This window comes from Hylobates moloch, unplaced genomic scaffold, assembly GCF_009828535.3.
Source record: "Hylobates moloch isolate HMO894 unplaced genomic scaffold, HMol_V3 SCAFFOLD_12, whole genome shotgun sequence".
NCBI lineage: Eukaryota > Metazoa > Chordata > Mammalia > Primates > Hylobatidae > Hylobates > Hylobates moloch.
Genome location: NW_026652287.1, coordinates 45,527,116 through 45,551,704, shown reverse-complemented (window position 1 = coordinate 45,551,704; position 24,589 = coordinate 45,527,116). Strand labels below are relative to the sequence as shown.

The 24,589-nt window shown below is 47.5% G+C and overlaps 2 protein-coding genes across 5 annotated transcripts in view; one reads left to right on the top strand and one right to left on the bottom strand.

The window, feature by feature from the left end:
• Positions 1-9,858, top strand: part of ZNF490 (zinc finger protein 490) — a 31,939-nt gene extending 22,081 nt beyond the window's left edge. For all 4 annotated transcript variants that reach the window (XM_032169796.2, XM_032169797.2, XM_058425200.1 and 1 more), the window contains 3 exons: positions 3,933-4,059; positions 4,584-4,644; positions 5,777-9,858. In XM_032169796.2, the coding sequence (XP_032025687.1) occupies positions 3,933-4,059; positions 4,584-4,644; positions 5,777-7,016 (1,428 nt within the window). In that variant the 3' untranslated portion in view covers positions 7,017-9,858. The remainder of the gene's footprint in view (positions 1-3,932; positions 4,060-4,583; positions 4,645-5,776) is intronic.
• Positions 9,859-19,011: 9,153 nt separating this feature from the next.
• On the bottom strand, positions 19,012-22,355 carry LOC116478523 (deoxyhypusine synthase). Its single transcript, XM_032169798.2, has 5 exons — positions 22,037-22,355; positions 20,947-21,111; positions 20,591-20,712; positions 20,413-20,509; positions 19,012-20,333 (listed from the first exon to the last, which is right to left on the bottom strand). The coding sequence occupies exons 1-5, from the start codon at positions 22,241-22,243 to the stop codon at positions 20,235-20,237; spliced, it is 690 nt and encodes a 229-aa protein (XP_032025689.1). The 5' UTR covers positions 22,244-22,355; the 3' UTR covers positions 19,012-20,234.
• Between the last annotated feature and the right edge of the window lie 2,234 nt (positions 22,356-24,589).

Sequence of the window (24,589 nt, the reverse complement as noted above, 5' to 3'; positions counted from 1 at the left end):
CATTTACATTAGGTATATCTCCTAATGCTATCCCTCCCCCCTCCCCCCAATCTTTGTGATATATTTAAAGTGGATTTGTTGGCCTGGGTATGGTGGCTCGCACGTGTAATCCCAGCATTTTGGGAGGCTGAGGCAGGATGATTGCTTGAGGCCAGGAGTTTGAGACAAGCCTGGGCAACATAGTAAGACCCCATCTCTATAAAAAGAAACAACAAAATTATCAAGGGATGGTAGTGCACAACTGTAGTTCCAGCTACTCAGAGGCTGGGGTGTGAAAGTCCTTTGAGCCCAGGAGTTTGAGGTTACAGTCATCTGTCATCCCACAACTGCACTCCAGCCTGGGTGACAGAGCATGACCCTGTCTCTAAAAAACAAAAGAAAGTAAAAAATAGTGCATTTCTTGCAGACAACATATATTAGGTATTCTTTTTTCTTTTTCTTTTCTTTTTTTTTTTTTTTGAGATGGAGTTTTACTCTTGTTGCCCAGGCTGGAGAGCCATGGTGCGATCTTGCCTCACTGCAACCTCTGCCTCCCAAGTTCAAGTGATTCTCCTGCCTCATGAGTAGCTGGGATTGCAGGCATGTGCCACTGCACCTGACTAATTTTTGTATTTTTAGTAGAGACAGGGTTTCTCCATGTTGGTCAGGCTGGTCTTGAACTCCTGACCTCAAGAGGTCTTCCACTCCTGACCTCCCAAAGTGCTGGGATTATAGGCATGAGACACGCCTGGCCAGGTATTCTTTTTTATCCACTATGACAGTATCAGTGAGCTGAGATTGTGTCACTGCAATCCAGCCTAGGCAACAGAGTAAGACTCTGTCTCAAAAAAAAAAGAAAAGAAATAAATTTGTGGTCTGATAATTCCAGCATCTCTTTTATATCTCAGTCTGGTTCTGGTGCCTGCACTCTCTCTTCAAACCGTCTAAGTCTTTTAATATATCTTGTGATTTTTGTTGAAATCTGGGCATGGTGTTGAAAAGGAACTGAGGTAAACAGGCTTTAAATGTGAGGATTTAGTTTATCCTATTGATTTTAGGCTGTGTTTACTATTTTCAGTAGCTGTAGGTGTCAGATAAAATTGCCTTTGGTGTCCCTGGTTTTCTGTGTTCTGTCATTTTTGGGGTTCTCTAGAGATTTCTTCAATTGTGAAACATGCAGAAATAAATAGAATATCGTTTCATTGTATTCTACTGTTTTATTTTATTTTATTTTATTTTTCGAGGTGGAGTTTCGCTCTGTTGCCCAGGCTGGAGTGCAGGGGCGCGATCCTGGCTCACTGCAACCTCTGCCTCCGGGTTTAAGCGATTCTCCTCCCTCGTAGCAGGGATTACAGGTGCCCACCACACCCGGCAAATTTTTGTATTTTTAGTAGAGATGGGGTTTTGCTATGTTGGCCAGGCTGGTCTCAAACTCCTGACCTCAAGTGATCTGCCTGCCCCCAGCCTCCCAAAGTGCTGGGATTACAGGCGTGAGCCACCACACCTGGCCTGTTCTACTGTTTTAAAACAAAAACCCAGGCTAGGAGTGGTGACTCATTCCTATAATCCTAGCACTTTGGGAGGCCGAGGCAAGCAAATTACTTGAGGTAGGAGTTCGAGACCATCCTGGCCAACATGAAGAAACACCTCGTCTCTACTAAAAATACAAAAATTAGCTGGGTGTGGTTGCACATGCCTGTAATCCCAGCTACTCGGTTGGCTGAAGCAGGAGAATTGCTTGAACGCTGGAGGCAGGGGTTGCAGTGAGCCAAGATTGCACCACTGCACTCCAGCCTGGGTGACAGAGCAAGACTGGGTCTCAAAATAAAAACAAAACTCTAATGTCACACTGTTACTAGTGGCTGGAGTGGAAACATGATATAATCCTATGAATCATCTGTCTTCTGGTGAGCCTGTGCCCCTGAGCCATGATGTTCTGTGCTATGATAAGAAAGACATTTGGTCTTTGTGTGTGGTTCCTAGTACAGAGTTCCTAAATCTCTTGGAATTTCATGAGTGATAAGCGTAATGGAGCCTCTCGTTGTAAATAAATGACTATTGGAAGGAATGCCTACCTAACTTCAGGGTGGGGATTGACGTCCCGAAAGACACCCAGTCTTGATCTTCCTCTAGCCCTAGCCCCCAAAGTCGGGGGAGAGAAAAAGGGCTGGAGGTTTAGTGCTTGGACTCCTGACCTCAAGTGATCTGCCCACCTCTGCCTCCCAAAGTGCTGGGATTATAGGCGTGAGCCACCCCACCTGGCCTTTGACTGCTCACAGCTTTAAAACCTCATTCCTTGGTTTCCACTGTGTACCCCACATATGGATGTGGTAGGAAGAAAGCCTGGGTCACCCTCATTTGGTGCTGGCGACAGAGCCAATTCACATCAGCCTCCACCTGTATGCTTGAACTCACACTTGCCCACCCCCTAATGTCAGTAAAAATCCTCAGCCAGGCTCTTTTTCTTGCTCTCTGAAGCCATTTCACAAGTGCTTGAGAGTTACACAGAGTTGCCTGAGATCTCAAGCATGCAAGTAATAAACCTTCATGAGTACAGGGGTTTTATAGAGGTCCAAGTTGCTGTGCTTTCTTTCCAATAACCTCCTAGACCCATGAAATGAGACAGAAAGGGAAAACTGAACCTATGATAAATATTACACAAACACATTGAAATTAATACTAATGCAAAAGAATATTTTCATTCAGCCACCTGGATTTGCTTGGTTCTAATGGCCTGAGATCCTTCAGGGCAACATGGCCAGTGACTTCTGGCTTTTCACAGAGTTCCTGATCTCTCATGTTGTTTATGAAAAAGAAAAATACAGTTTTTCATCCTTAATGGGAGATGTGCAGCTTATAGTCTAAAGGGTGTATTCATTTATTAAAATCTCATCCAGATTCGACCCCAATCGAATCTATCACTCAGTTTCATGAAATGCTGAGTGATATGGTATGTAATAAGGTACAAAATGAAAGCATTTTTCTCACAAGGAATTGATGATCTTACAATTTGTTTCATTTGTATAGCATTTCTCTCATATCTCCAAGATGGTCTTGGGTCTGCATTTAAAGAACAATAAGGTGGCCGGGCGCAGTGGCTTATGCCTGTAATCCCAGCACTTTGGGAGGCCGAGGGGGGGGCGAATCAAGAGGTCAGAAGATCAAGACCATCCTGGCTAACATGGTGAAACCCCATCTCTGCTAAAAATACAAAAAATTAGCCGGGCATGGTGGCACACGCCTGTAGTCCCAGCTACTCAGGAGGCTGGGGCAGGATAATCACTTGAACCCGGGAGGAGGAGGTTGCAGTGAGCCAAGATCGCACCACAGCACTCCAGCCTGAGCGACAGAGCAAGACTCCATCTCAAAAAAAAAAAAAAGAAAAGAACAATAAGGCTTCAAGCGATCACAGTTAAAATATAGAAATAATGGCTGGGCGCGGTGGCTCACACCTGTAATCCCAGCACTTTGGGAGGCCGAGGCGGGTGGATCACGAGGTCAGGAGATCGAAACCATCCTGGCTAACACCGTGAAACCCCATCTCTACTAAAAATACAAAAAATTAGCTGGGCATGGTGGCAGGCGCCTGTAGTCCCAGCTACTCGGGAGGCTGAGGCAGGAGAATGGTGTGAACCCAGAAGGCAGGGCTTTCAGTGAGCCAAGATAGCGCCACTGCACTCCAGCCTGGGCGACAGGGCAAGACTCCGTTTCAAATATGTATATATTCAATATATTGAATATATATGTACAGAGAGAGAGAAATAATTTTTGTATGTTCACAATAGTGTTAAATTTGTGAGGAAGTGAGTGTGGAAAGAGTCAAGAGTTCTGACAACCAAGTTATACCACTAAACCGAGACTACAGGATTATAATTTCTCAGGAATTCTGAGAATGGATCCTCACTACTGCAAATCTCTCCCTTCCTCCTAAACACACATGGGGGATGTTTTAGGACTCCATCTCCCTTGAGGATGTGGCTGTGAACTTCACCCTGGAGGAGTGGGCTTTGCTGGATCCTGGTCAGAGGAATATCTACAGAGATGTGATGCGGGCAACCTTCAAGAACCTGGCCTGTATAGGTAAGGGTGACATAATTTATCTACTTAATTAAGGAGAGAACAGGTGTTTCTTGCACAACAACTGTGTTCCAAGGTTTAAAATGTGGGAAGGGGCCAGGCACGGTGGCTTGTGCCTGTAATCCCAGTGCTTTGGGAGGCTGAGGTGGGTGGATTACGAGGTCAGGAGTCTGAGACCAGCCTGACCAACATGGTGAAACCCCGTCTCTACTAAAAATATAAAAAACTAGCCAGGCCTGGTGGCAGGTGCCTGTAATCCTGGCTACTCGGGAGGCTGAGGCAGGAGAATTGCTTGAACCCGGGAGGCCGAGGTTGCAGTGAGCTGAGACCGTGCCACTGCACTCCAGCCTGGGCAACAGCGAGACTCTGTCTCAAAAAAAAAAAAAAAAAAATGTAGGAACAGAATACTTTAGTAAGTAGACCAGACAGGGTCATAGCTAATCAATAGCTAATCATGGATCTTAGAGTGTTATAATTTTCTGTAATTTCCAATAATTTATAGTGAGTTCTCTGGGCTTGTATTTTAGGAGAAAAATGGAAAGACCAGGATATTGAAGATGACCACAAAAACCAGGGAAGAAATCTAAGGTGAGTTGCATTCACAAATAATTACATAGCCCCTGAGAGAATCTTAGTATTTCATAAATTTCAAAAGCCAAGCAAGCAAAACAATAAGCAGAGTTTCAAGTTTATTCATTCTTAGAAAATTTTTACTGAAGGTGTTTCATTGAAACTGTCATGGGCAGCCAGGTGCGGTGGCTCATGTCTGTAATCCCAGCACGTTGGGAGGCCAAAGTCGGTGGATCATGAGATCAGGAGATCGAGACCATCCTGGCCAACATGATGAAACCCCATCTCTACTAAAAATACAAAAAATTAGCCGGGCGTGGTGGCGCGTGCCTATAGTCCCAGCTACTTGGGAGGCTGAGGCAGGAGAATCGCTTGAACCTGGGAGGTGGAGGTTGCAGTGAGCCGAGATCGATCCACTGCACTCCAGCCTGGTGACAGAGTGAGACTCCGTCTAAAAAAAAAAAAAAAAAGAAACTGTCATTGGCTGGGCAAAGTAGTGAATACCTCTAATCCCAGCCTTTGGTAGGTGAAGGCTGGAGAATTGCTTGAGGCCAGGAGTTCAACACCAGCCTGGTCAACATAGCGAAAACCTGTCTCTACAGAGAAAAAAAAAAAAAAAGCAATAGATGTTCAGAGTGTGAAAAGAAATCACTATGAAACAGCATTTAAAAATCCTGGCCAGTCGCAGTGGCTCATGCCTGTAATCCCAGCACTTTGGGAGGCTGAGGCAAGCGGATCACCTGAGGTCAGGAGTTTGAGACCCCGTCTCTACTAAAAAAAATACAAAATTCGTGGGGCGCGGTGCTGCATGTCTGTAATCCCAGCTATTTGGGAGGCTGAGGCAGGAGAATCACTTGAACCCAGGAGGCGGAGGTTGCCGTGAGCCAAGATCACGCCACTGCACTCCAGCCTGGGCGACAGAGAGACTCCGTCTCAAAAAAAATAATAATAATTTTTTTGACTATTTTGATAATAGCTATGGTCACGGCCTGTTCTAGAGTATTGAGTATATTAGCTTTCAAAACAATTTAGACAGGGCAGATAACATACAGTTTCTCTGAAAATATTTAAAATGTAATTCTGGTACTTGCTAATAAATATAAGATCATTAATACAAAACTATTAATAATATGGTACCCATTCTTTACAGAAGTCCTATGGTTGAAGCACTCTGTGAAAATAAAGAAGATCGTCCATGTGGAAAAAGCACTAACCAGATTCCTGATGTTAATACGAACCTGGAAACTCCTACTGGATTAAAACCATGTGACTGCAGTGTGTGTGGGGAAGTCTTCATGCATCAGGTCTCCCTTAATAGACACATGAGATCTCACACTGAACAGAAACCAAATGAGTGTCACGAATATGGAGAGAAGCCACATAAATGTAAAGAATGTGGGAAAACCTTCACTCGCAGCTCCAGTATTCGAACCCATGAAAGAATTCACACTGGAGAGAAACCCTATGAATGTAAGGAATGCGGCAAAGCCTTTGCATTTCTCTTTTCCTTTCGAAACCATATAAGAATTCATACTGGAGAGACACCCTATGAATGTAAGGAATGTGGGAAGGCATTCAGATATCTTACTGCTCTTCGGCGCCATGAAAAAAATCACACCGGAGAGAAACCCTACAAATGTAAACAGTGTGGAAAAGCCTTTATATATTACCAGCCTTTTCTAACCCACGAAAGGACTCACACTGGAGAGAAACCTTATGAATGTAAGCAATGTGGAAAAGCCTTCAGTTGTCCCACGTACTTACGGAGTCATGAGAAAACTCATACTGGAGAGAAACCTTTTGTATGTAGGGAATGTGGGAGAGCCTTCTTTTCTCACTCAAGCCTTCGAAAACACGTGAAAACCCACACCGGAGTTCAACCTTATACATGTAAGAAATGTGGGGAAGCCTTCAAGTCATCTAGTTCCTGTGAAGTGCACGAAAGAACTCATTTTGGAGAAAAACCCTATGAATGTAAACAATGTGGTAAAGCCTTCAATTCTTCAAGTTACCTTCAGTTGCACGAAAGAGTTCACACTGGCGAGAAAACTTACGAATGTAAAGAATGTGGTAAAGCCTTTCTTTATTCCACTCACTTTCGAATCCATGAAAGAACTCATACTAGAGAGAAACCCTATGAATGCAAACAGTGTGGTCGGGTCTTCATTTACTTCAGTCACCTTCGAAGGCACGAAAGAAGTCACACTGGAGTGAAACCGTGTGAGTGTAAGCAGTGTGGCAAAGCTTTCACTTGTTTAAATTCCCTGAAAGTACACAAAAGAATTCATACTGGAGAAAGACCCTTTCAATGTAGACAATGTGGTAAAGCCTTCAGTTACTCAAAGTCTTTGCATGTGCATGAAAGGACTCATACTAGACAGAAGCCCTAAGAAAGTAAAGAGTGTGGTAATGCTATCAGTTGTATTAGTTCCTTTTGGAAGTATGAGAGCACTTACGCTGGAGAGAAATTCAAGGAATGTAAACGGTGTGATTAAGCCTTCAGTTGTCCTAATTCACTTTGAAGACATGACTCATGCAGCAATGAAATATTTAACAAATGGAGGAAGAACTTCCACTCTCCTGCAGTATTGTAAATGTGAATGGACTCCATGGACAGAAACCCTATGAATGTAAGGAGTGTGGGAAAGCCTTCACTTCACATAATCTTTTAAAGACACCTGAGAATATATACTGGAGAGAAACTATAAAGAAAATTCTGTATCCATCCCATCTTTTGTGGGGTTTGTTTTTTGTTTTTGTTTTTGTTTTTTTTGAGATGTAGTTTTGCTCCTGTTGCCCAGGAGTGCAGTGGTGCGATCTCGGCTCACCGCAACCTCTGCCTCCCAGGTTCAAGCAGTTCTCCTGCCACAGCCTCCCAAGAAGCTGGGATTACAGGCATGTGCCACCACACCTGGCTAATTTTGTAATTTTAGTAGAGATGGGGTTTCTCCATGTTGGTCAGGCTGGTCTCGAACTCCCGACCTCAGGCGACCTGCCCACCTCGGCCTCCCAAAGTGCTGGGATTACAGGCGTGAGCCACAGCACCCAACCTTTTTTCCGCCCCCCACCCCCAAGATGGAGTCTGTCGCCCCAGGCTGGAGTGCAGTGGTGTGATCCTGGCTCACTGCAACCTCTGCCTCCTGGGTTCAAGCAGTTCTTCTGCCTCAGCCTTCCAAGTAGCTGGGATTACGAGTGCCCACCACCATGCCCAGCTAATTTTTATATTTTTAGTAGAGACAGTGTTTCACCATGTTGACCAGGCTGGTCTTAAACTCTTGACCTCAAATGATCCACCCACCTCGGCCTCCCAAAGTGTTCATTTTACTTTTTTTTTGAGATGGAGTCTCACTCTGTTGCCTAGGCTGGAGTGAAAGTGGCGCAACCTCTGCATCCCAGGTCAAAGCAATCCTCCTGCCTCAGGCTCCCTAGTAGCTGGGATTACAGGCACGTGCCACCACGCCCAACTAATTTTTATATTTTTAGTAGAGATGGGGTTTCACCATGTTGGCCAGGCTGGTCTTGAACTCCTGACCTCAGGTAATCCACCTGCCTTGGCCTCCCAAAGTGCTGGGATTACAGGCGTGAACCACCACACCTGGCCACCAGTTCTTTTTTTTTTTTTTTTTTTTTTGAGATGGAGTCTCCCTCTGTTGCCCAGCCTGGAGTGCAGTGGCACGATCTCAGCTCACTGCAAGCTCCACCTCCTGGGTTCATGGCACTCTCCTGCCTCAGCCTCCCAAGTAGCTGGGACTACAGGCGCCGACCACCATGCCCGGCTCATTTTTTGTATTTTTAGTGGAGATGGGGTTTCACCGTGTTAGCCAGGATGGTCTTGATCTCCTGACCTCGTGATCCGCCCTCCTCGGCCTCCCAAAGTGCTGGGATTTACAGGCGTGAGCCACCGCGCCCAGCCTCCAGTTCATTTTAAAACCATGAAACCACCCACACTGGAGAGCAGCCTTCTTAAATGTAAGCAATATGGGAACATCTTCAGTTACATCTGCAACCATTGTCGAGATTCTTCGTAGGAAGAATTAAAGGAATGGGGAAGAAGGACTTGGGCCCCAGCAGGCCTTTTGTGGCATCCAGTCAGAAGTTAGGAAACACCCTCTAGGGCAGTGCCTGCCCTCAGCTCACACACATGACTGGAGAGAAGTGAGAAGACCCCAGAGTCTGCCTTTTAAGTTTCCATCAGTGTCCTCGGGTCAGACTGTGGGAATGCTGTGCTTCTAAAACAAAGGTTTGCATCTTACAGTTCTCCCCAAGTGGGATCTGCCTGTGGACATCCTAATTCACAGACAGTGTCAGCATTGCATTATTCCAGGGCTGTTTTGAGGTCATCTCCAGCTCCATTTCCCATCTCAAAACTACACTTTGGATACTTACTGGGAAACATGTTTAAAAATTCCCATCTAAATTTCTCTGTGGCAACCGCAGGTGGCTCTGAGGTGAGAGGGCTGAAGAAGCAGAACCTGTGTCATGGGACACGCCCCTTGACCACACAGCATCCACTCTCCTGCGGTTACCAACCCTACACCAACCACCACAGTCAGAATAATCTCAAAACTGCTGGCGGAGTCACAGACACACTCTGCCATGTCTTAGCTGTAGGACGCTCAGAATTCTTACCTCCCCTAACTTGCTTTCCCTGTTTTCTGGCACATTCTACCCTGAGATATTCAGTGACATATGCACTGATGATGCTCCGGCCTTCTCACGTCAGTGCATGTCACAGGCATCCTGCTCCGGGACTGGTTTTCTAGCCTCCCACTGAGACTAGCACTTAGCTCTTTTCGGAAAAGGACCCACCCTGCAGAGCGCCAGCTCTGTTGTGTATGGGAGGTGCTGGTGTCAGGGTTCACAAGCCATGGAACTACCTTGCTTCACATCACAAGGCAAGGTGAACTCGACTCCCAATAAACTGCTTGCTGGAGCCACCGAATTCTCCCTTTCCTGAATTGCACAGGCATGATAGGGGTCGGGTCTGTCCTTTGTTGGAGTCAGTCCCCCCTTTTCTTAGGGAGCAAGTCAGTGTGTTTTAGAAGGGAGGTGGCAGCATTGAGGGAAACTAGGTCACCATCCACCCTCATAACAACTTACAGTCTCCCTGGGTCCCAGAAGTGATCTTTGTGTCGCTTGGAGACCTGTAGTCGGAACTCTTTAGGCCTCTGGCCTCCACCCTCCCCCAACAGCAGGGATGGGTCAGGTGGCAGCATCCAAAACCACGGTGAAGATACTAGGGTCCAGAGGCTGACTGGAGCAAGGTTTGCTGGCCGATGAGGCCTCAATGGAAGTGATGGCTACTGTGGAGATGCAGTGGAGGACCTGGTGGCTGAGCCAGGAGATGCACACCTTTGCTTCTCTCACCAGGAACATTTATGGTAGTTCGAGGGGTTGGAACATTATGACTCAATGCATTTCAGGTCCTTATTTTCACATTCTTGGGCTGCCATGTTGTGCTTTTGTAGAGACATGATTATTGTACTGTGGGAGGTCAGGAAGTTTGAGATTCCTTCACTGTCAGAATGGGCTCAAGGAGCCATCTTTTGTGATAGATGTTGGGGAACTAAGGGGTATCTCTGCTACAGGAATGGGAGTGAGAACATTCACTTTTTGAAGGACAAGTATGTGTGGGTCTATGATGATGTTTTTGTAAAACTCATTTGTGTATGTGTCTGTGTGACATTATTCATATTCATTAAGTATTTTCCTCTGTGCAACGCCCTCTGATAGGTGTAGTCAACAAAGCTGTGCTAATATCTCTGTCCCCTTGATCCTGGCATTCTGGAAGACAAGAAAGCAAGCGAGAATATATAAGGCACTGTGGTGGTTATTCCTGAGGAGCCAGAGAAACCTGGAGAAGAGATCAGAACACCTGGGGTCCTTCTGTTTGGGAGCATCTTTTAGTATCTGGGCTGTTACATCTATGTGTTTGTGAATTTGTGTCTGTCCACCTGTATGTACGGTGACAAAGTGTGTGATTTTTGTATATTTGTCTAGAGGGCTGCGTGTATATATATTTATATATGTTTTTAAATATGGAATGCTTTTTCTTTTTTTTTTTTTTTGAGATGGAGTCTCACTGTTGCCAGGCTGGAGTGCGGTGGCGCGATCTGGCTCACGGCAACCTCCACTTCTCGGGTTCAAGTGATTCTCCTGCCTCAGCCTCCCGAGTATGTGGGACTATAGGTGCGTGCCACCACACCCAGCTAAATTTTTTTGTATTTTTAGTAGAGATGGAGTTTCACCATGTTGACCAGGATGGTCTCAATCTCCCGACCTTGTGATCCACCCACCTTGGTCTCCCAAAGTGCTGGGATTACAGGCATGAGCCACTGCGCCTGGCTGGTTTTTTTGTTTGTTTTGTTTGTTTATTGGTTGGTTTTTTGAGACGGAGTCTCGCTCTGTCACCAAGCTGGACTGCAGTGGCATGATCTCGGCTCACTGCAATCTCCACCTCCCAGGTTCAAGCAATTCTCCCGTTTCAGCCTCCTGAGTAGCTGGGATTACAGGTGCGTGCCACCATACCCAGCTAGTTTTTTTATTTTTATTAGAGATGGGGTTTCACCATGTTGGCCAGGATATTCTCGATCTGATCTTGTGATCTGCCCGCCTCGGCCTCCCAAAGTGCTGGGATTAGAGGCTTGAGCCATCGGGCCCGGCTGGAATGCTTGTATTTTCTTGCCTGATTTCCCTGGGAGCACCCCCCTTAACACTGAATGGAGCTGGTGAGAGCAAATATCCTTGTTTCTGATATTAGATATTAAAAATATGGTTTTTTGCTATCAGAGATTTTGTTGGGTTTTTCATATATGCCTTGTAGCAATTCGAGTAAATTCTATTCCTAGTTTATTGTGGATTTTTAATCATAAATGGGTGTTGAATTATGTCAGATGCTTTTTTGCATCAGTCGAGACTGTCATTTTTCCATCATTACCTAAAATGGTATATTCCACTGATCAATTTCCATATGGTGAACCATCCTTACGTTCCAGGGACAAATCTCACTTGGCTATATTGCATAATGCTTTGAATCTATTGCTTTATATGCTTCGCTGGCATTTATTTCAAGATTTTGGCATCAGTATTCGTAAGGGACAGGAATGCCATCTTTCTTGCTCTCACGTCATGTCACACTTGCTTGAGGGCCCTGCATTGTTCTCCCTGAGACCTCATTTTTGTAATAAGTCTTTTCATATTCTCAGTGTGTATGTGCACCACATAGCCCTCTGTGTCAACATCTGAAGCACACCTTTTCAGGCAACCATAACAGTTGGCACTGTCAGCAGGATGTCTAGATGTTGGTCACCACGCAATGGGCCAGCTTTCCCTTTCTCTCAGGTGCTAACTTGCTCTGCTACCTGGTGGCCAGCATGCTTTTTGAGCTGCTGCTGCTTGCTGCTCTGTGTTCCATTGTTGAGGCCGAACAAAATTCTGTTCCAGATTTAGCCAACCAAAGATGGCAGTTTCTATAAGTCTTTGGCATTTAAGAGCAGGAGTATTGGATTTGGGCCCTCCTTAAAATGGTCTGGGGCTAGGAGTTTTCACTTTGCCTTTCTATGTAGAATGAAGCTGGGACTGATGCTAGGTGTTGGCCTTGTCCTATAGGTCTGGTGGTGAGATTTTATCTTGTGCATGTTGGGGCCCCATTATTGGTCATTCCTGAAAGAGCAGTCATTTGAAAATGAGAAAGAGCCAGGCGCGATAGCGGTGGCTCACGCTTGTAATCCCACCACTTTGAGAGGCCAAGGCAGACAGATACCTGAGGTCAGGAGTTTGAGACCAGCCTGGCCGTTATGGTGAAACCCCATCTCTACTAAAAATACAAAAATTAGCTGGGCATAGTGGTGGACGCCTGTAATTCCAGCTACTCGGGAGGCTGAGGCAGTGGAATCTCTTGAACCTGGGAGGCAGAGGTTGCAGTGAGCCAAGATCACACCACTGCACTCCAGCCTGGGCGACAGGGTAAGACTCTGTCTTAAAAAAAAAAAAAAAAAAAAAAAAGAAGGCTGGGCATGGCGGCTCACACCTGTAATCCCAGCTACTCAGGAGGCTGAGGCAGGAGTATCACTTGAACCTGGAAGGTGGAGGTTGCAGTGAGCTAAGATTTCCCCACTGCACTTCAACCTGGGCAGCAGAGTGAGACTCCATCTCAAAAAAAAAAAAAAAAAAGAAAGAAGAGAAGGTAGGGAAGCTACCATTAGATGGTGTCCTGAAGTTCACACTCAGCTGGACCTTTAAGTACCTCTGCTGCTGCCGCCACCCATGCCTCCATCTCAACAGAGACCCTGATCCTCTGGGTTATAAGGGACAACCCCCGTGGCATTCCTGTAGCTCAACAAATGTATTAGTTTAAACCTGAATAAATCCCAGTATCCTTAAATTATGTAAAGCATCTGTTGTCATCCAGGAAATTCCTGCTAGGGTTTCAATGTCTTCTCCATAGTTCATTGAAATGTGGTCCAGCGTGGTGGTTTTAGGTCTACTGGGAGGTGTTTAAGTCATAGGGTAGATCCCTCATGAAAGACTTGGTGCTCTTCTCATTAGTAAAATCTTGTTCAGGCTGCATCTGGTGAGGGTTTCACCTGCCTACATTTGCAGCAGAAAGCAGAAGGGGAGCCAGCGTGTGCAGAGATCACGTTGTGAGGCAGGAAGTAAGAGGACATCAAGGAAGACAGACCCTTTAATAACCCACTCTCGTGGGAACCATTCCTGTGAAAGCAATAACAGAAGGGCGGTAATCTATTGTGATGGAGTTGCCTTTTTGACCCAAAAACCTGCCACCTGGCCGCACCTCTCAAAACAGCTGCTTTGGAGATCAGATTTCAACGTGAGGCCAGGCATAGTAGCTCATGCCTGTAATCCCAGTGCTTTAGGACACAAGGTGAGAGCATTACTTTATCCCAGGAAGTTGAGACCAGCCTGGTCAGCATAGCTAGGCCCCATTTATTTAATTAATTAATTTATTTATAGATGGAGTCTCTCTGTCGCCCAGGCTGGAGTGCGGTGGCGCGATCTCGACTCACTGCAACCTCCGCCTCCCGGGTTAAAATTTTTAATTTTAACATCTCTGTAATGCACTAACTGACAATCCTTCATGGGATTAATCAATCCCAGGAATCAGTTATATCTGGGAATCCCACTAAATGTAAGAAGGTACACTCTATGATTTATTTATTTATTTATTTTGAGACAGAGTCTTGCTCTATGACCCAGGCGGAAGTGCTGAGACAGACTCTCACTCTGTCGCCCAGGCGGAGTGCAGTGGCGCGATCTCAGCTCACTGCAACCTCCACCTCCTGAGTTCAAGCTATTCTCCCGCCTCAGCCTCCCAAGTAACTGGGAATACAGGTGCGTGCCACCACACCTGGCTAATTTTTTGTATTTTTAGTAGAGATGGGGCTTCACCATGTTGGTCAGGCTGGTCTCGAACTCCTGACCTTGTGATCCACCCGCTTCGCCTCCCAAAGTGCTGAGATTACAGGAGTGAGCCACCTCACCTGGCCTGACTTGACCTCCCAATAGCTTGCAGGTAAGAGTTTTTTGGGTTTTTTGTTTTGTTTTGTTTTTCTGAGACAGAATCTTGCTCTGTCGCCCAGGCTGGAGTGCAATGGTGAAATCTCGGCTCACTGCAACCTCTGCCTCCTGGGTTTAAGCAATTCTCCTGCCTCAGCCTCCCCCTACCCCGAGTAGCTGGGATTACAGGCATGTGCCGCCAAGCCTGGCTAACTTTTTGTATTTTTAGTAGAGACGGGGTTTCACCATGTTGGCCAGGCTGGTCTTGAACTCCTGACCTTGGGTGATCTGCCCACCTTGGCCTCCCAAAGTGCTGGGATTATAGGGGTAAGCCACCGCACGTGGCTGCAGGTAAGAGTTTTTAAAGGCAGGAGTATTGTAAAGACAGCAGAGGAAACACACACACAGACACAGAAAAGCAGGGGTAAATTTCAGGAAAGCAGAGGCTACAGGCAAAATCATAAGTCAGTACATGGAGGTTACACAGTGGTATAAGCTTAAAAGGATGGAATACTTTGAAGTGGGGCTCATAAGTCACAGGTAGATTCAAAGATCACATTTGCAATTGGTTAAGGAAGAGAGAAGTAAGGCCGGGCGTGCTGGCTCACGCCTGTAATCCCAGCACTTTGGGAGGCCGAGGCGGGTGGATCACCTGAGGTCAGGAGTTCGAGACCAACCTGACCAACATGGCGAAAACCGTTCTCTACTAAAAATACAAAAATTAGCCAGGTGCGGTGGTGGGCGCCTGTAATCCCAGCTACTCGGGAGGCTGAGACATGAAAATGGCTTGAACCCGGGAGGTTGCAGTGAGCCGAGATCACGCCATTGCACTCTAGCCTGGGCAACAGAGCGAGACTCCATCTCAAAAACAAACAAACAAAAAAAAGGAAGAGAGAAGTTTTGTTTAAAAATTTAAGCTAGGCTGGGCAAGTGGCTCACACCTGTAATCTCAGCTACTTGGGAGACTGAGGCAGGAGAATTGCTTGAACTTGGGAGGTAGAGGTTGCAGTGAGTTGAGATCACGCCATTGCACTCCAGCCTGGGCAACAAGAGTGAACCGCAAAAGTTAGGGAAGCCGACAGTGTAGCCTTTGGTCTGTGGCCAAAGGCCCGAGAGACCCTGGCAAATCACTGGTGTATGTCCAAGGATCCAAAAGCTGAAGAATTTGAAGTCTGATGTTTGAGGGCAGGAAGTATCCAGCACAAGAGAAAGATGAAGACGGAAAGACTCAACAAGTCAGCTCCTTGCATTTTCTTCTGCCTGCTTTATTCTAGCCATGCTGGCAGCTGATTAGATGGTGCCCACCCAAATTGAGGGTGGGTCTGCCTCTCCCAGTCCAGTGACTTAAATGTTAATCTCCTTTGGCAACACCCTCACAGACACAACCAGGGACAATGTTTTGCATCGTTCAATCACGTTGACACTCAAGTATCACACTAATTAAACTCAAGGAAGGGGTTTTCGGAACCCCAATGTTTAAGCTGGTTGGTCAGAAGTTCTAGAGGCCCTGGCTTGTGACTGGCATCTAAAATGAGGGACAGTCTTGTGGAACATTGTCCTTAATCTTTGGGATGTGATGCTATCTCCAGATAGATAGTATTGGAATTGAATAGAATTTGAGGATATCTAGCTGGTGTCCGCTGGAGAATCCTCTGCAAAATCGCTTTCTGGGTGTATGTGGAAAAGCCTAACACTCAGAGGTATTGTGTTGATTTGTTTTTCTCTATATTCTCACAACATCCCAAGTTCATAGATTAGACTACTTAATATTGTGAAATTATCCAATTGTAAATCACTACTCAAAGTGATTTACAGATTCAATGCAATTCATAACAAATTCATGGCATTTTTTTTGCAAAAATAGAAAAAAGAATCTCAAAATGTATATGAAACTTCCAAGGATCTCAAATATCCAAAACAATCTTGAAAAACAAGAACAAAGCTAGAGGCCTCACAATTCCTATATTCAAAACATAGTACCAGCCGGTCACAGTGTCTCACACCTGTAATCCTAGCCCCTCGGGAGGCCGTGGTGGGTGGATCACTTGAAGCCAGGATTTCGAGACCAACCTTGCCAAGATAGAGAACCCCCATCTCTACTAAAAATACAAAAATTAGCCGGGCGTGGTGCCGCACGCCTGTAATCCCAGGTACTTGGGAAGCTGAGGCAGTACAATCGCTTGAACCTGGGAAGCAGAGGTTGCAGTGAGCTGAGATCGGGCCACTGCACTGCAGCCTGGATGACAAAGTGAGACTGTCTCAAAAAAAACAAGCCAAAACAAAAAACATAGTTCTACGTGTGACCTTCTGGAAGGTCAAAGAATAAAAACCTCTGCTTATTATGAATGTTTTGAGAAAGTCAGCCAAAGCTTTGGCAGAAAAATATCCAGGAAAGCTCCACCAGAGGGTCCTTCACCACCACGACAGTGCTCCTGCACATTCCTTTTGTCGAACAAGAACAATTTTGGAGAGTTTTATTCCAAAATCATTAGGCATCCACCGTACCATCTTGATGTGGCTCCTCCTCCCCGCTCCAATTTTTTTTTTTTTTTGAGACGGAGTCTTGCTCGGTCGCCCAGGCTGAAGTGCAGTGGCGCGATCTAGGCTCACTGCAAGCTCTGACTCCCAGGTTCACGCCATTCTCCTGCCTCAGCCTCCCGAGTAGCTGGGAGTACAGGCACCCACCACCACCCCCAGCTAATTTTTTTGTATTTTTAGTAGAGACGGGGTTTCACCATGTTAGCCAGGATGGTCTCGATCTCCTGACCTCATGATCCGCCCACCTCAGCCTCTCAAAGTGCTAGGATTACAGGCGTGAGCCACCGTGCCTGGCCTCCCTGCTCCAACTTTTTTTGGGAGGCAGGATCTCACTTTGTTGCCCAGGCTGGAGTGCAGTGGTAGGATCAGGGCTCACTGCAGCCTCAACTTCCCCAGGCTCAGGTGATCCTCCCACCTCAGCCTCCCCAGTAGCTGAGATTACAGGTATGCGCCACCTCACCTTGATAATTTTTTGTATTTTTTTGTGAAGACAGGATTTCGGCATGTTGGCCAGGCTAGTTTCAAACTCCTGGATTTAAGCAATCAGCCTCTCAAAGTGCTGGGATTATAGGCTTGAGCCACCAAGCCCAGCTATTTCCTAATCTTAAAAAAATCTTTAAAAGGAACTCATTTTTGTTTGGTTAATAATGTAAAAAAGACTATTGACATGATTAAATTTCCATGACTCAGTTCTTTAAGGATAGACTAAATGGCTGGTCTCATCACTTGGAAAAGTGTCTTGATATTGGCCGGTACAGTAGCTCATGCCTGTAATCCCAGCATTTTGGGATCGAGGCAGGAGTGTCTCTTGAGTCCAGGAGTTCGAGGCTGCAGTGAGCTATGATTGCACTACTGCACTCCAGGGTGAGAGAGTGAGACCCTGTCTCTAAAATATGCAAAAGAAAAAAGAATGCCCCCCATAGGAATAGATGTTCAACATCACAACTCATAAGAGAAATGAAGATCAAAAGCACAAAGAGATAATTCTTCACGTTTATCAAAATCACAGAAAATAACAAGTGCTGGTGAGGATCCATAGAATTTGGAATGCTTTTCATTGCTAGTGGGAATGTAAAATGGTGTAGCTATTATGGATAACAGGATTTAGGTTCTCTTAAACACTCACATACCCCTAGATAACGCAATTAATATTTGAACATATTTTTGTGTGTTTTTTATTTCTTTTTTTAGATGGAGTTTCACTCTTGTTGCGCAGGCTGGAGTGCAATGGCATGATTTCGGTTCACCGCAACCTCTGCCTCCCGGGTTCAAGGGATTCTCCTCCTGCTTCAGCCTTCTGAGTAGCTTGGATTACAGGCATACGCCACTACACCCGGCTAATTTTATATTTTTAGTAGAGAGAGGTTTTCTCCATGTTGGTCAGGCTGGTCCAAACTCCTGACCTCAGGTGATCCGCCCGGCTTGGCCTCCCAAAGTGCTGGGATTACAGGTGTGAGCCACCGCGCCCAGCTTGTTTTAATCTCTTTGTAGGTATCGCTTCATCCATCTCGATTTTTATGCATGTTAATATAAATTACACAAATCTGTACACTTCCCGCCTAATTCTTCATTGCTCACATCATTAGCCACAGTTCAATACTTTTTTTTTTTTTTTTTTTTGAGACAGAATCTCACTCTGTTGCCTGGGCTGGAGGGCAGTGGGCAAGATCTCAGCTCACTGCAACCTTCACCTCCCAAGTTCAGGTGATCCTCCTGCCCCAGCCTCTTGGGCAGCTATGATTACAGGCGCCCACCACCGCATCTGGTTAATTTTTTTTTTTTTTTTTTTTTTTTTGAGACGGAGTCTCACTCTGTTGCCCAGGCTGGAGTACAGTGGCGCAATCTCGGCTCACTGCAAGCTCCGCCTCCCGGGTTCACGCCATTCTCCTGCCTCAGCCTCTCCGAGTAGCTGGGACTACAGGCGCCCACCACCACAGCCGGCTAATTTTTTTGTATTTTTAGTAGAGACGGGGTTTCACCGTGGTCTCGATCTCCTGACCTCATGATCCGCCCGCCTCGGCCTCCCAAAGTGCTGGGATTACAAGCGTGAGCCACCGCGCCCGGACCAACTCTATCTGTTTTTTAAAGAGCCAGCTTGTGGCCGGGCGCAGTGGCTCACGCTTGTAATCCTAGCACTTTGGGAGGCCGAGGCGGGTGGGTCATCTGAGGTCAGGAGCTCGAGACCAGCCTGACCAACATGGAGAAACCATGTCTCTACTAAAAATACAAAATTAGCCAGGCATGGTGGCACATGCCTATAATCCCAGCTACTTGGGAACTTCCTGAGGCAAGAGAATCGCTTGAACCCAGGAGGTAGAGGTTGCTGTGAGCCAAGATCACGCCATTGGATTCCAGCCTGAGCAACAAGAGTGAAACTCCGTCTCAAAAAAAAAAAAAGCCAGATTGTGCAACATGGTGAGTTCCCATCTCTACAAAAACAATTGGCCAGGCATGATGGCACGCACCTGTAGTTCCAGCTACTCAGCAGGCTGAGGCAGAAGAATCGATTGAGCCCAGAAGCCCAAGACGGCAGTGAGCCATTATTGTGCCATTGCACTCCAGCCTGGGCAACAGAATGAGACCCTGTCTCGTAAAAAAGAAAGAGTAGGCTGGGTGTGGTGGCTCACACCTGTAATCCCAGCACTTTAGGAGACCAAGGTGGGTGGATCACTTGAGGTCAGGAGTTCGAGACCAGCCTGGCCAACATGGTGAAACCCCATCTGTACAAAAATTAGCCGGGCATGATGGTGGGTGCCTGTAGTCCCAGCTACTCAGGAGGCTGAGGCGGGAGAATCACTTGAACCCGGGAGGCGGAGGGTGCAGTGAGCTGAAATCATACCATTGCACTCCAGTCTGGGCAACAGAGCAAGATTCTGTCTCAAAAAAATAAATAAGTAAATAAGAGTACGTAGCTTTCTTTTTTTTTTTCAGGTTCTGATTCTCTAATTAAAGGGAGTGGGTAGCTCTTATTTTATAGCGTCTGGGAGTGTGGGACCCTGAGCCAGGCCCCAGTGGAGTTGCTAAGTGCTGCCCCTACTGTTCTAGAGATAGTCTGGGAGGAGCATAAGGATGCTGAGGCCCTACCAGTTATCTGTGTGACTTCAGACAAAATTACCTAGCCTGGCCGGGTGCAGTGGCTCACGCCTGTAATCCCAGCAGTTTGGGAGGCCAAGGTGGGAGGACTGCCTGATGCCAGGAGTTCAAGACCAGCCTGGGAAACATAGGGAGACCCCCCATCTCTACAAAACATTTTTAAAATTAGCTGGGCATGGTGGCATGTGCCTGTGGTCCCAGCTACTCGAGAGGCTGAGGTAGGAGGACTGCCTGGCCCCAGGAGGTTGAGGCTGCAGTGAGCTGTGATCGCACCACTGCACTCCAGCCTAGGTGACAGAGCAAGATCCTGTCTCAAAAAAAAAAAAAATTACCATGCCTATCTGTGTTTGAGTCTCCTCATCTAAGAGTGAGGATGCTAAGAATAACAGTAGTGAATCCCCAGGAGGGTGGAAAGATGAAATAAGTTAACACATGCCAAAGTCTAGCTACTCTGCTCCCGCTTAGGTCCTCACCTTCTGGGCCCAGTAATACACGGACTCTGGGTTGTTGATCTCCTTGCCTAGCCGGGCGATCATCTTAGAAGGCGTCCACTTTACACCCTAGGAGAGGATGTGAGCTTCAGGCCATGCCTCCCCTGACTCCCACTGGACTGGCCCCTCCAGGTTGCCCCAGCCCCACCTCTGTGTTCTGCTCCAGCACCATCTGGTCCAGAATGGGCATCAGCCAGTCCTCAAACTTGCAGTAATTGTCATTGGGCACCAGCAGGTTTCCGATCCTGAGGACAGGAGGCATGTAGGCATCAGGCCCCAGGACCCTTGGTCCAGCTCCCCTGCCCAACACCACTCAGAGTTCTCACCTATTGATCCCGTTCTCCCGGAGCTCCTTCCCCCTGAGGCTAAACTCGCCCAAGTATGTGGGCGCCAGGCACTTGATGAGGTCTTCCTCCACGCCGCCAGCTGTGGTCACCAATACGTCCACCTGCAGCCACAAGGCAGTGAAGTTGGCCCAAGAAGGAAGCCCCAGCCCTCATTCTGGGCAGGACTTCTAACCTCATCCTTGTCCAGTGACTCTTATGCAGGAGCTCTGCTACAAAACAAAACTTGATTCTATTCCTCTGCTTATAACAGACCCCCATCTCCCCATCTCAAACGATCAATAACTGCATCGCCCACTGACCCAGAGGCCAAGGCCACGGCCCCACCAGGTCCCCACCATGTTGTGCTGCACAAGGTAGCGAATGGTCTCACGGATGCCTGAACTGATGAGGTTGGATGTATATCCCAGGAAAATGGTGCAGCCGGTAAGTGGGCGGCGGCTCTGGGTCAGGTCCGCGTGCTGGTCTTCATCCTGTGACAGCGGTTCCAGCTTCTTCTCGATCTGGGAGTAAGGGCCAAGTCGAGTTAAGCACTGGCCTTCAGTCTCAGACTCAGGACTCCAGGTGGGCTCCAGAAACAGATTTCACCCCAGGCCCTGCACACTCAGGGATACAGGACCAGCTCTACAGGGGACCAAGGAACATCTCCTGTGTAAACTCTACCCCTTCCCAGACCAGATCTTAGGACACGCGTTCAGGATTTGCCCCCACCCTTTTTTTTTTTGGACGGAGTTTCACTCTTGTTACCCAGGCTAGAGTGCAATGGCGCGATCTCGGCTCACTGCAACCTCCACCTCCCGGGTTCAAGCGATTCTCCTGCTTCAGCCTCCCGAGTAACTGGGACTACAGGCGCGCACCACCATGCCAAGCTGATTTTTTGCATTTTAGTAGAGACAGGGTTTCACCATGTTGGCCAGGTTTGTCTCGAACTCCTGATTTCGTGATCCACCCGCCTCGGCTTCCCAAAATGCTGGGATTATAGGCATGCGCCACCGCGCCCAGCCAGCCCCCACCCTTTTAGGAATCAGAGAGCATCTCCTTTCAGATTCCGTCCCTTCCCCGCTGGGAAAAGCAAATCTAAATTCAATAACCGCCCAGACTTAGGCTCCTCCTCCCATATCCTCCCTCGTCTTGCCCCAGGCTCCGCCCATTCCAGAAAGCTTTAAATTAACCTAGAACCCGCCCCCACACCGAGAATCAGTCCTTGCCTCCTCAGGTTACCGTACTAGCATGTAACTACTAGAGTGCAAAATCCCCTTCCCAGGACAGAAACTCCCTCCCAGAATAGGTCCCGCCTTCCTCCAACTATTGGGCCGCTCAAATAAAAGACACATACCCTTCACTGGAAACGCAGCCCCCGTCTAGTACCTCACTGGTTCTACAAGCCACGCCCCTCCGCGTCCCTAGAAGTCCCACCCCCGTCCTCACCATGGCATTGACTTGCTGTACAGCGCGCCCGAAGTTGGTTGCCTGGAAGCCAGTGGTGCCGAAGGCTTCCAGCAGTGCGCGGTAATTCACACCGCGGTTGAAGTCGTAGCCCCGGACCTGGGTGCTTTCGGGCGGCAAAGTCGAACTGTGCTTTAGCACGGCGGCCAACGCCGCCGCTGGCGCCTCCCGTTCCAGGGAACCTTCCATGAGCCTGTAGCCAGCTCTCGAGTCAGAGCTGCCCCTAGGCCGGGCTTACGACGGCCCAGAAACGCGTTAAACCCAGACGCACGCGTCTCTGCAAGGGCACAGGAAGTAGGGGAAACGCTTTGGGAGAAAGGCCGGAAGTTGGTTTATCACGTGACCATTTAAGGGCCTGTAAACCAGGTTGCCGCCATCTTTGCGCGTGTGTTCCGTAATACGGAAGCCTCGAGGAGCCTTTGGGCCTTTTCTTTTTTTCTTTTTCTTTTTTTTTTTTTTGAGACGGAGTCTCGCTCTGTCACCCAGGCTGGAGTGCAGTGGCGCGATCTCGGCTCACAGCCAGCTCCGCCTTCCGGGTTCACGCCGTTCTCCTGCCTCAGCCTCCCGAGTAGCTGGGACTACAAGCGCCCGCCACCGCGCCCAGCTAATTTTTTTTTTTTTTTTTTTTGAGACGGAGTCTTGCTCTATCGCCCAGGCTGGAGTGCATTGACATGATCTAGGCTCACTTCAACCTCCACCTTCTGGGTTCAAGTGACTCTCCTGCCTCAGCCTCCCAAATAGTTGGGATTACAGGCATGCACCACAATCCCTGGCTAATTTTCGTGTTTTTAGTAGAGATGGGGTTTCGCCACATTGGCCAGCCTGGTCTTGAACTCCTGACCTCAAGTAATCCACACGCTTCGGCCTCCCAGAGTGCTGGGATTATAGGTGGGAGACACCACGCCTGGCCAGGACTGGTAATTTTTTTTTTTTTTTTTTTAAGATGGAGTTTCGCCGGGTGCGGTGGCTCACGCCTGTAATCCCAGCACTTTGGGAGGCTGAGGCAGGTGGATCACGAGGTCAAGAGATCGAGACCATCCTGGCCAACATGGTGAAACCCCATCTCTACTAAAAATACAAAAAAGTAGCTGGGCGTGGTGGCACACACCTGTAGTCCCAGCTACTCAGGAGGCTCAGGCAGGAGAATCGCTTGAACCCAGGAGGCGGAGGTTGCAGTGAGCTGAGATCATGCCACTGCACTCCAGCCTGGCAACAGAGCGAGATTCCGTCTCAAAAAAAAAAAAAAAAAAAAAAAAAAGACGGAGTTTTGCTTTTGTTGCCCAGGCTGGAGTGCAATGGCACAATCTTGGCTCACTGCAACCTCTGCCTCCCAGGCTCAAGCGATTCTCCTGCCTCAGCCTCCCAAGTAACTGAGATTATAGGCGCTGGCCACCACACACGGCTAACTTTTTTGTATTTTTAGTAGAGACGGGGTTTCATCATGTTGGCCAGGCTGGTCTTGAACTCCTGACCTCAGTTGATCCACCAGCCTTGGCCTCCCAAAGTGCTGGGATTACAGGTGTGAGCCACTGCGTCCAGCCAAGACTGGTAATTTTAAATGGAAAAGTGTGTCACAATTTGGTTGAGTTTAGAAGTAGTTTCAGAATGTTTGAGAGAACATACATTACCACTTATTTGTATATTTATTTTTTAGATTTTTAACAACTGCTAAGGACTTCTGAAGAGTTTTATTGATGGAGAGATTTTAAAGGATTAAAGAATAAAATATCGCATCTGTAAATGCCATGTAAAATGTTTAGATTATTTCAGCACTCCCACTGGGTTAAGTGGGAGCCACAAACAAATGGTTCTGAGCAGGCTGGGCATGGTGGCTCATGCCTGTAATCCCAGCACTTTGGGAGGCCGAGGCGGGTGGATCACTTGAGGTCAGGAGTTCGAGACCAGCCCGACCAACATGGTGAAACCCCGTCTCTATTAAAAATACAAAAATTAGCTGGGCGTGGTGGCCCACATCTGTAATCCCAGCTATTCGGGAGGCTGAGGCAGGAGAGTTACATGAACCTGGGAGGCGGAGGTTGCAGCAAGCCGAGATTGCACCATTGCACTCCAGTCTGGGCGACAGAGCAAGACTCCTTCCCTCAAAAAAAAAAAAAAAAAATGTTCTGAGCAGAGGAAAGACTGATCTGATTTAGGTTTTGCGTAAATATCCTCTGGCTATGGGCTGCGGGGCTTGTGTCGCTGGGTGGGTGAGTTAGGTGGACAAAACTGGGTCCTAGTGCCTCGCGCCCCTTTAAAACGAATAAAAAGACGTAGTTCTCAACCAGGGACGTCCTGGGTGATGCTCTGCTGGTCCTGCAGCCTGAGGGCTTTTTCCAGACGCTTTGACCTGTGCACTTCTGCCCCCACGCGGCCAGCACCTGAACTGCAGCAACGTCCTGCAGACCCAGTTTCCTTTTTTGGTACCAGGCATATGCAGGGCGTGGACAGATCCTACAATGGAACCAGCCAGAGACCGCCCTAGAGAAACTCATATGCCGGGATTTGGATGTTTGTAGGATAACATCATGAGCAGCA

Coding starts and splice junctions, on each gene's coding strand:
- LOC116478523 (XM_032169798.2), bottom strand. CDS start 22,243: ATGGAAGGTTCCCTGGAACGGGAGGCGCCAGCGGCGGCGTTGGCCGCC. Junction 21,112..22,036: donor TACAGCAAGTCAATGCCATG/GTGAGGACGGGG, acceptor CCTTACTCCCAG/ATCGAGAAGAAGCTGGAACC. Junction 20,713..20,946: donor ACCTTGTGCAGCACAACATG/GTGGGGACCTGG, acceptor TTGTGGCTGCAG/GTGGACGTATTGGTGACCAC.